The sequence below is a fragment of the Diplotaxodon limnothrissa genome, linkage group LG7 (genome assembly GCF_057381915.1).
Source record: "Diplotaxodon limnothrissa isolate DT_005_m linkage group LG7, D_limnothrissa_male_GT1.1, whole genome shotgun sequence".
Classification (NCBI taxonomy): Eukaryota; Metazoa; Chordata; class Actinopteri; order Cichliformes; family Cichlidae; genus Diplotaxodon; species Diplotaxodon limnothrissa.
In genome coordinates this window covers 7,654,273-7,666,323 of record NC_140602.1, presented here as the reverse complement: position 1 = coordinate 7,666,323, position 12,051 = coordinate 7,654,273, and the positions used below count along the sequence as shown (strand labels likewise).

Sequence of the window (12,051 nt, the reverse complement as noted above, 5' to 3'; positions counted from 1 at the left end):
CTCTGGTGTAATTTGGAGGGAATGGCAGATTTATGGTTGTTTTATGTTATTCTGCGTCCCTGAAGCAAGTCTTTCTTCGGGTGACAAGCAGCTTGAGGGAATCATGGCATCTCTCAGTGTTTGTCGTGTTTGCTCATTGTATGTTTCACATCACTCAGACTTTGACATTTTGAAGTCTTTTTTTTTTTCTATTTGAGAGACACAACATTAATGTGTATAAACACTCAAAACGGGTTCAATTTGGATGCGTCGGCATGAACTTTTGGTAAGCGGGACGTGTAGCTGTGCTGTCAAACTTGACATTTACAGGGTGCCAAAGATTCAAAGTATTAAAAACAATCCTACACAAAATCTGAGATCTTTAAAGTGCATGTAAGCGTGTGTGTTTGTACACCTACTATCTGCTTCTCCCCCGGGTTTCCAGAGCTGAAGGTGGTAGCGAGGGTGGAGGAGCAGGGCTCGCTGTACCACGGCACGTTGCCGGACTGCGTGGTGCTGCTGATGGACAGGGTGTAAATGCTGTTCGTGTAGCCGTCACAGTTACAGCTGTCTTGCTCCCGGCCACCATTACCCGAAGCCCAGACAAAGATGGAGCCCAGTCCGCTGCGTCCCTGTGGTGCAGAAACATACACCTTTATGTGGCTGGAGTCCAGGAACAGACAAGGTTAAGAGGGAGAAGCTATCAGGAGCTGGTTCAAGTATGAAAAATCGGCTTTGACAGAGACGTTTGTCTCCATACTTAAACGGCCTGTCGTTAACGTGCTTTCTTTTAGAAACACTGAGGCGCTGTAGGCACAACTCTTATTAATACATCATCATGTCAAACGACTTATTGCAGCAGAACATCAGATAACAAACAGAGGAAATGTAATTACCAAATTTATTCAAGCTGAATATAATTTCAGGGCTGATAAATGACAACATGATATCTGGCAGAGAGACTGTGCTCCTAAATTACACACACTATCTGAGACATACGTACATTCGGTCCAGCTGGGTCTGGAACCACAACAAGAGCCAAGAAATCCTTGGCTCGGATTAAAATTTCACCAACCCCTTTTAGCAAAGTAACAAAGGGTGTTCTTTGTCAGCTCAGGAATACAAGCGAAGATTTGATTGCTCCATTTGTGACCAGACACACAAACGCTACATTTGTCTCCAGCTGATTAGATCAGAGTAACTCTTTATTTGCTGGAAAGCCCCAGAAATCGATCGACCGCCTCTAGTCGGTATAAAATTGGAGCAGCTAAAGTGCATACAAATCGCAGAGAATTTGTGCACTTCTCAGAATTTTGGCATTGCTGCTCTGCTTACTATTGCATTTTAGAACAGATTTACTGCTTTTTCTTTTTTTATTCTTTTTTGTGTCTGCCCACTTCCTGCAAAGCTGACCTTCTTTCTCTCAATATGTTGGTGATATTTAGCCCGAGGCCCGCTGACCCATTCTTGATGACTGCCGCCTGAGGCCAAGCTGGACGAAGAGACAGAGACAGCGGGACTGTCAGGACCCCACAGCTCTGTAATAGGCTCTGGGTTGACAACAACACTCAGTGTCCCTTTCCTAAGGTCTTACAGACTCTTACCTACTGCTGTCATTGCTGATCTTATTTTTTAGGTTGTAAAAAGTACACTCGGAAAATATACGGTTTATGCGGTGCTAAAACGTATTCTCTTTGTTTTTGATTGTAAATCTATTACACAGTTTTTAAAAGAAGAAAAAAATGCCAGTAATTTAAAAGGTTACTTTTCACTTGAATTTCCCCACAGCTCATATTTCCACTGAATATTTATTACATTCTGTCATTAGAAAATGAATCAGTTAGAAATTAGTTAGGTGAGAAAAAAAACAGATGTATGCCATTGCGCGTGCACACACACACACACACACACACACACACACACACACACACACACACACACACAGAGAAAATCTACCAGTTTTCAGTCAGATTTTTTTCTTTTACCAACTCCTCCTCTGTACCTTGCTAATGGACTTACTCTGGGCTCTCGTTATGTGCCATCATTTATTTTATTCCCTTTTTCTTTTAAGAGCACCACGTGTTGTACTGCCTGTTCTGCTCCTCTGTTTTGTACCTCTTTCATCGTTAATCATACTGACTGAGCAGACCAGTGTGTATCATTGTTGTGTTTTTACATCAAGTATAAAACTAAATTAACTGATTTTCTTGGTATCTTGCTAGTAAAGATAAGATGCTGGAATATTTTATTCCTTATCACTGTTGTTGTAACACTGCCCGTCTCCGGCATGGCTAATCACAGAAATGTTAAGCTCATAATCGTACAAAGGAAATTCAATAGGATGCGAATACAAATTTTAACTAAGCTTGTTCAGTACGTTTTTAAAATGATTATCCATTTAATTTTCTTAATGGATTCCCACATCCCCATCTCGCAAATGATCTCTCAAAGGAATCCAGGATAAGACTACATCTGCTGGGCGATGCAGTCCAAATCAAACTGTGTCCTAACAGTAGAGGCTAGAGAAGCTGTACATACTACTCTTAATTTATGGCCTGACGCTGTCCTGGTTGCAGGTTACAGAAGCCAGACGATAACAGTCCAGTGCCAAGGGTTATCTCGCTGCCAGGAGAGCACACACTGAACCAGTCAGCTCCTGCTTTGTTGCTGTGAGGCACTCTTTCCTCACTAACACACCATGATATCAGGAGCATTTTGCATTATGGGATTCTATAAATGAGTCATTCGGTTTCACTGAAAATTTTCATTAATTTATATGCCAATTAGAGCAGAGTTTTAATGTAACTGTTGTTCCGCATCAGTGACTGCTCCTCTCTTTCTGTTATCTCCCATCTCACATTTATCATTAGCCTATTCTCATAACGTCTTTTGATGCCACATTACTGACACATGAAAAATGTTGGTATTAGACTTAGTTAATAGTCCAAACTGTTTAATGTTTTATTCTATTCAAGCTTGAATGACTAAGCAGAGGGCAATTTTGCAAACTAACCTTGAGTTTGTCCTTCTCCTCAGTCTTGGGAAGCCATCATCAATTAAAAAGTAATATGCTCTGACTGTACAGGTAGAAAATTGTCCAGAACTTTTCTGACTTGTTCTATTAAAGTGTTCTTCCTGGAAAAGAGAGACTTTTTTCTCCTTACCATCACCAGCTGCTTGGGAATCATGAGGCTTCGCTTGATTACTTTTTGGTGATTTACACCTGGAAAGACCACTACTGTGAAAAAGTCTTTGTGCACTTCTTGATTTTTCAGTTTTTAAAAAATATTTTTCACAGTTGCATGTTTCACAGCACTGAAACAATTTTTTAAACAAAATGTATCCCAATTGCAGTTTTTAAGTGATGATTTAATTTATTAAGGGAAAAAGGTAAAACCTACCTGGCATGAAGAGAAAAAGAAGAGAAGAGAAAGGAAGAGTCCTTTAACTTCTATAACTGCTATAAAATCAAAAATATATCGGATTGGATTGACTTATAACCCCCCCCCCACACACACACACACTTTTTTGCTTCTTTGCAAAGTGAGCCAAGAGCTTAAACAAGCAGTCTAGTTTTATATAAAAGCAACAAAATCCACCTACTGCTCCTCTGAAACTCACTGATTAACATTTTTGGGACCAGCTAAGACAACTATCAGAGAATGCGGCTGGTCTTTGTGTTAAAGTGTGTGTCCCTGTTGTTTTGTGTTTCTGTTGGCCTAACATGAGCCCAAAACTATCTCCAACACTTTTGCATCTGGAGGTTTCTGCATTTCAGTAATTTATCACTGTGGAATGCAAAGGCACACAGAACAAGCAGTGATGCAATAAAAACAGTTTCATGTAAAAATCAACCAGTGAATGTTTACACTGAATCTTTTGAGCCAAACACATTCTCTCTTACTCATCGTATTTAAATTGAGCCCATCTCTCACTTAAGATCGTCTTCTTGTGCACCTCTGGACTGCTTCGGACACAGCTGGCATTTTTAAATAACTCCTGGGAAGTCTTTTTCAGACCAATTTCACCTTGGGTCTCAAACTTTGGCAAATAAAAAATACCACCTTCTGTGTCAATCTGACCCGGCTTTCATGTTGAGATTCATCATCAGCTGCGATGAGAGCTGAGTCTCCGGCTATTACCCACAGATCAAAAAGCTGGTTTTAGTGAAAGCGTCTGCTGTGTCCAAGCCTGAAGGCGGTGCATCAGGTAAGAAGCTCAACCAGGAGCGTGGTCATCGTTTTTCTGACATTCACAGGGTTGTGCACCGTGAATGTGTCCCCCAGGGTCAGACTGTCAATGAAAGTTTCACTGTAACATCTGAGGTAGAACATTCAGCGGAAACAAACTGAAGTATACTGGGGGTCGTCACGCACTGACACAAAGTGCATTGAAAGGGAGTTTTTTTTGGCCTCAGCAACAAAGTCTTTGCAGACCACCTACATTACTTTACTTTACTGGCTCCTTGTGACTCTGTCCTCATTCCCAAGATAAAAGTCAAATTAAAGAGAGCCTCAGCAAACGCGGTAGAGGACATTCAGATGCACAGGTATAAGTGGTTAAAACTGCTTCTGCACAGGCAGCAATCTACAGCTAAATTTAAATGAACGATGATTCCTGTTTTTTTTGTGTGTAATTGTGAAGCCTTTTGATCACAGCTTGTAAGCTAAGCTGAGCTAAGCTTGATGGCGTCTCATCATAAACCAAGTAAATATGAGTCTCCCAGAATGTTGATTTATTACACTTTCTTTGCAAGCTCCTTTGACTACACTAAAGAGGTGATGTGACTTTGATAGTGATACTATAAATAAGAAATGCAAGACATTAGTAAATTAAAAGACCATGTTTGTGCTCTGACTGACCTTGGTGATTCCCTGGAGGAAAGCCTCCTTAGCCAGCTTGGCAGGGCCATCCAGAGACTTGCCGTCATCTTCCGGGCCCCAGCTGGCACTGTAAATGTGGATGTGCTGAGGGTTCAGGCTAAGAGACTGAGCCTCCACTACATCTGTCACCTCCCCATCCAACATACGAACTCCTATTAAAACAAAGACACAATGGAGGGTTTAGATAAGGTTACCGAAGAGAAAGTTATGAAGAAATAGTGACAGTGTGACAGACGGCAGAGGGAGTTGTGAGATACCTTAGAGACAAAACAGGCGTAAGTTGATAAAAAGAAAAAGAAGAAAAAAGTCAAGCGAATCAGTTAGAACGTAAATTTTCTTTCTCTTTTTTTCTCCAGCTGGAAAAAGAAAAACACAAGAAAACTGAAAACCGGAAAAACCAAGCTCTTCACAAGGAAACCAAGACTTCACAGAGTCTCAGTTTTAATGAGTAAGCACACAAAGCTCGCCCACGGATGCTGCTCTGGTGGATACTACACTATTTAAGCATCATGTAAACAAAACCCAGGGGGTTGTTAAACCAACCTTCCTGACCCCACCAAAACCTATAGAGAGGACAAGCAGAAGAATCCAAGAGTCTGCAGATGAGAGAAAGCCACACACGCACAGGTAAAAATGAGCTGAGAGTTTACAGAGCCTTCAGCAGTCTGCCGTGTCCACAGGGTAGCGCCGCATGTCACCTTTCATCATACCTGAACGCAAACCTGTCTGAGTCTTTGATGTGAGCAGCCTCAGATCAGTTCCTCTGAACATTAATAGCTGTAGAGAAGCGTGAAATAACCCACCCTCAAATAAGGTCCATTACTGTTAGAGGACCCCCGGACCTCAGAGGATACACTAAGACTGACAACGTCCCCGCATTAAGACTTCAATAATTCGTTCTAGCGAACCTGCCTAACCCTGTAGGAACAAACATACACCAGTGGGGATGTGACCAAGGCTGTAATTACAGAGTTGGCGCAGGCATTCAGTGCAACACGTCTTTGAATACTAAGCAGCCCGAAGCAAACGTAACTGCGCTAAACATGCAACATAAAGCACTTTGTTTGCTCTGTGATCGTTACGCGAGGGCTGCACTGCAGCAGTAAAGGTAATTACTGTCGTAACAATTCTCATCAGCTTCCTGCGGCTTGATGATTCCTGAGTAAGACACTTGCGTGAATTCCCTGCAGCTTTATCAAGTCACAGGTAGCAGCTACCGGTGCAGCTATGAGTGTGTGTGCAGGCACACACACTCATAGCTGCTCAAACCAAGTACAGTAGATGGAGAGGAAACACAGAGTGAGCTAAGTAGGGTCAATTACAGGTTTTAAGTACTAATCGCTAATTATTACTCTGTAAGGACACACATATTTTAGCTTTAGCACAAACACGACTGCTTCTGCTCACACACGCATACCCACCCACACAAAAAACACACACAACTTGAGTGCTTGGGAGCGAATCACAGCTGTTTATAAGCAATCCACTGATGCCGTGACGTGAACAGATTCACAGAGGAATAATTTATGAGAGCGGGGCCAATGTGCGGCTCTGTCGGGAGATGAATGGTAATGAAGACAAAGAAGGAGAGTTATGAGTAACATCTGTGAACAGGCTGCTCAGGGCTCCACCGGCTCCGCTGAGTCTTGTTGGCTGCCATCATGGCATTGACAGATTGTTTGATGACAAAAGTTACTAAAGGCCTTCTTGGAATAATTTATCAAACACAAAAATATTGAGGAGGAAAAATAATCCTTCCAGACTTGATTTGTTTTCGCAGATTTAATTTGAATGAACTGCTCTACATACAGCATCTTTCTGTACGTATATCTGCACAGGCTGACAGCTTAATTACTGATTGGAAAAGATTCTCCCCAAAGAGTCTAATTTTGACTAACTTTCATATAAACATATGAATATGTATCAACAGTTTAACTAACTTTGGAAATCCGACTTGATTAAAATAAACAAATTAATTTTAAAAAATATTACGTTTTATGTGGAGAGCCAAATAAAGGTGGAGGGCAGCACAATGAAAGCACTGACACGAATTAAGAAAATCAGATTGAGCCTTTCATAAACATTGAACATGAACCTAACCGCTTTAAATGCAGGGATGAAATCGTTACAGTGACCATTTTATTTGTTTTACTGGAGCATAGGAGTTTTAATTAAGTCATGATCTACTTATTTCCAGGCAAGAAAAACTGCAGCAAATGATCAAAAGCAATTCATCTCACAGGCTTTGGATAAAGAACTATTCACTGCATAATACTGCCTATCTCTGCAGCACACTCTCACTTGTACATCTGAACAATACAGAGTCAGTCAGTCAGTAAATGAGAGTCAGTGGTCCAGAAAAAAACATTATGGATATTAGCTTTAAAATCTATCACTGGATCATTAATATAATGCGAAGCCTGAGCTGCTGCAAAATTGTCGTTCTGACACAAACCCCAAAGTCCCAGAGATCTTAGAAGAAAGACATTAACTTCCAAGTTATTAATGGTGAATGTGTATTTTGTTCTGTATCAGTTCTAAGTGAAATTATCATAAACTCATTTAAATGAGTATAATACTGATTAAACCTTCTGCCAAATGAAAAATATCAATCGTGTGCTTAACTCACCTCCAATTTTAGCATTATAGGCCACACCCACGCCACATACACCATTGTTTGCTGCAGCTGCAACTTCTCCTGCACACCGTGTTCCATGCCTGGCAAGAGAAAAGGTGAAAGTGAATGAAAAGATGGGTCATAAGAAAAGAAAAGAACTTTAAAAAAACCCCACAAAGGCTCTGAAAGCTAAATAAAATTAGCGAAAATGGCAGTTAATGTTCCAGCTGTGCTGGATGTTTAAATAACAGGGCAGCTAAAGTATTGCTAAAAATAAATACGCAATCAAAAGAGAAACACAAGCCCATTGGCCCTCGTTAGAACTGCGGCACACGCATGTCTTACAGCTTTAACAATAGATGTCAAAAAGCCTGATATGCCTTTGACATTTAAGGGCTTCTCATTTAGACAGCCGTATAATTTAATACTTGTAACAACACAGAGAGCTGTAACCTCTGTGGTGAACCTGATGTGCAATTAGAACCATAAAGGACACATGAGATTTCTTTTCCACACAGCACGATAAGTATCAACAAGTGAAAAACTGTTGGGGTGCTTTATTAAAGAGGAGCTGCAAATATAGCATTCAAAAAAAAAGAAAAATTGTTCTGTGAAACAACTGAAATTGTGACTTAATAAATCCAACATGATGTTTGCGTGTTACTCTAATCGTACTTTTTGCACTTTCATTTTTAACGGTCTTAAACGCACATTTTTCTCCCCTTCAAGTTTCAGCCTCAAACGTTCGCAGTTGAGGTCTTCCTCTTTTCCTCCGACCTGACAGCTTGATATTCAGCATCCTTTTTCCAATTTCACTATCCCTCGTCTGCACATGTCCAAACCATCAGCCTTGCTTCTCTAACTTTGTCTCCAAACTGCTCAACCTGAGCTGATACACTATTTCTAATCCTGTCCACCCTGGTCTGAAACTCTCTTCATCTCCACAAAACTATCCACACACTCTTCCTTCAAGATTACTCCTACTTCATTTCGCTTCCTGTCCACACCATGGTGGAACAGTCTGAATCCACCTCAAACACTCCTGGCCTTGCTTCCCATCTACCTAGTCTCCTGAAAACGCATTATATTAATTTTCATATCAGCCAGCCCTCGTCCTGTGCTACGGTCCTGACATTTAAAGTCCCTACTCTCACCTGCCTTTCCCATCTCCTCTTCCTTTGTCTTCAGCCAACAGCACGACAATTTCCACCGGTACCCTGCTGGCCAACTGCACCGGAGGCGCTTGTTGCTAACTAGTATGGAAATCTCATTCTTGATGATCCGCATGTTTAATTTGGCAAAGATTTTATACCAGATGCAACTCTGACCATTCATTCTTGGGTTCAGCGTGAGTGCACTGGCTGGGCCTCAAACTGGTATCTTGAACATAACAATGAATTCACTGTACTCAAATGGACTCCACAGTTACCAGATCTCAGCCAATAGAGCACTTTTGGGATGCGATAGAATCAGAGAATTTCATCATAGATGTATATCCGACTAATCTGCATCAACTGTGTGATGCTCTCATGTCAACATGGACAAAAATCTTTGAGGAATGTTTCCAAAACTTTTTTAGGGTCAAATCCTGCATTAGCAAGATGTATCTAATACAGTGTATAGTGTATATAGTAGTATACTATACTATAAAAACATGTACAAGTAGTATTAAACTCATTGTACATAATATTCAGACAGGACAACAGGCAGAAAAATCCTAACCCAGAATCACCAGTTTACCTAACATGCATAACTTTGGACCACAGAACGAAGCCAAAATGCCCGGAGAGAACTCTGTGCAGGCACATGGAGAACACGCAAATTCTACATAGTGAGGCCTCAGCTGGCAAGCAGATTCAAACCTTGGGCCTTCTTGCTGTGAGGAAACAGTGCTGAGGTACTGCATCACTCAATGTTTTAAGAAAAAAAAGTATTAGAAATATTTTCTTTTGTGACACAGGCTATAGGTCTTCCAGTCCGAAAAAAAGACTGAATAGAAACCTGAGGACAAGTACAAAAGCCTGTCAAAAACTAACTTTACCTTTGACAGTCACTGGCCACAGGCCATCCAAATGAAATACGAGACTTTATCAATGCCCATGAATTATTCACAAAGTCCATCAATAATTCCTTGAACCAGTCTTGAGTTTCAGAGAAGAGACAGGTTGCCTATAGAGCGTAGTCTACATGTCAAATAGACCAAAACTTCACAAATGGAAACTATTCCAACCCCCTACAAACACACTTTATCAATATCTTTATTAGATCTTTTTCTATTATAAACAATGGCGAGTTTAATTGAAAAATGCAGAGCTTTGCATGATTCCAAGCAAAAAGGTAGTCATTACCGGAAAAGAATTTAATTTGTTTCATTGACTTTTGGGGAGAAGCAGTGTGATGAGATGGGAAACAGAAGTGAGCATTTGGCATTTAAGACAGGTCATTAAGATTGTCTCCTGATTACAGTGCAGGTATCTGATTAGGAAGTGCAGTGTTTCACACCTGTCGGGGGGGATGTGTTGAGTGTATGTTATCAGAACAAAGCTAATTACATCCACAGCATTGCCACACAGGAGCCAAAAATGACTTCCTTTTTGATCTCCTAACCTCGCTTATGATGAGCCAGAGGACAAAGTCGTTTCACAGGGCGGGAGTGTGGCTACACCTCCAGCTGAGATTCTGATTAGACTTTGTGTGGATCTGTGATACATTACCCACCCGCTAACTCGCAGTTTTGTTCACTCGGATATGTTTTAGCAGAGAATCACTGCTGTGTTATTACTTATTCCACCCATGTCGTTTTTGTGACAAAGTCACAATTTATAACAGAAAAAAGAATGATGTGGAAACCCAACCAAAAAAAACCCCCAAAGCTGAACTTTGTTACAAATCATTAATTTTATGACCTAAACTGTCAACTACAAACCTTAATGTGATTTTTAAACAAGCAATCAATTTGCGTAACAGGGATTATTTTTCACAGGCTCTTACAGAAGCACCTTGGCACATATGGCAGGATATAAGGCAACACAAATGCATTTAACAAGTTGTCATTGCTAAATTGAACTACACTGTTTTGCTCTTAACTAGTTTCATATTACATAAACAGCAGCACTCAGTTGGCACATTTAAAGAACCACACACACACACACACACACACACACACACACACACACACACACACACACACGGTGGTTCAGCTATCTTAGTGATGGCTGAACAACATCTCTAACCCGAACTATCCATCCATTTTTTTCCCGCTTATCCCAGCCTGAGCAGAGAAGCCCAGACCTACCTCTCCCCAGCCACCTCCTCTAGCACCTCAAATCAAATCAAATCACTTTTATTGTCACATCACATGTGCAGGTACACTGGTACAGTACATGCGAGTGAAATTCTTCTGAAAACCTCCAGGCCAGCCGAGAGATATTATCTCTCCAGCCTGTCATGTGTCTACCCCGGGGCCTCCTCCCGGTGGGACATACCTTGTCAGATGCCTGAACCACCTGAACTGGCTCCTTTCGATGTGGAGGAGCAGCGGCTCTACTCTGAGCCCCTCCCAGATGGCCGAACTTCTCACCCTATCTCTAAGGGAGAGGCCAGCCACCCTTTGGAGGAAGCTCATTTCCGCTGCTTGTATCCGCAATCTCTTCTTTCGGTCACTACCCACAGCTCGTGGCCATAGGTGAAGGTAGGGAAGTAGACTGACCAGTAAAATGAGAGCTTCACTTTTACGCTCAGCTCTCTCTTCACCACGACAGACCGGTACAGCGTCCACATCGCTGCAGCCGCAGCACCAATCCGTCTGTCGATCTCCGGCTCCCTTCTTCCATCACTCGTGAACAAGACCCGAGATACTTAAACTCCTCCACTTGAGGCAGGAACTTGTCCTGCCCCAACCCTAACCATCAAAAATGAATACCTAATCCTAACTCTCACCCTAAACCTAACCATAACCATAACCTAATTGTAAACCTGACACTAAAACCACATTTTGAGCCTCAAAAAAGCCTTTAAACTCGTGAGGACCAACGTGTGTGTCCTCACAAATGACTGTTGGTCCTCACAAGTATAGTAGAATGCCAGTTTTGGTCCTCACAAAGATGTCTAAACAGGAACACACACACATGAGCTGAACTGCAATGTGTTAGATGGGGAGGCCATATCAGCAAAACACTTTATAACCCTTTATAACTTAAGCTATAACTTGCTATACAGACACACAAATCGGTCATCTTATTGTATCAGAGCATTTGCTATAGTAAAAGCTTGCAGCATAGTCTATAGTCTCAGCTGATCAGAGTGTGGGCTGTTGTTTTCTGTACAACAGGACATCTCTGTCTGCATGTGAAGTGGGGAGCAGACCTTTTAGTGAGTACCCATTGTCTAATCAGAGCACTAAAGAGGCACAGACCTGCCCACTCATTACATTTTAGCTCACAATTGCGTGTCTGACAAACGTCTCACTGGCTGGCTTTACAAGCTCGTCCACACAAATCAGTGTGTTATTATGTGCTGCGAGCGCAGAGTGGGTGTTGAATGGTGGCCGTCAGTCATTTCAGATCATACAAA

At 41.5% G+C, this 12,051-nt stretch overlaps 1 protein-coding gene across 1 annotated transcript in view; it reads right to left on the bottom strand.

The window, feature by feature from the left end:
- furinb (furin (paired basic amino acid cleaving enzyme) b) overlaps positions 1-12,051 on the bottom strand; it is a 98,410-nt gene that overhangs the window by 12,840 nt on the left and 73,519 nt on the right. Inside the window, exons 7-9 of the mRNA XM_085357295.1 lie at positions 7,492-7,580; positions 4,842-5,014; positions 399-611 (exon numbers count right to left, since the gene is read on the bottom strand). Of these exons, the coding sequence (XP_085213421.1) occupies positions 399-611; positions 4,842-5,014; positions 7,492-7,580 (475 nt within the window). The remainder of the gene's footprint in view (positions 1-398; positions 612-4,841; positions 5,015-7,491; positions 7,581-12,051) is intronic.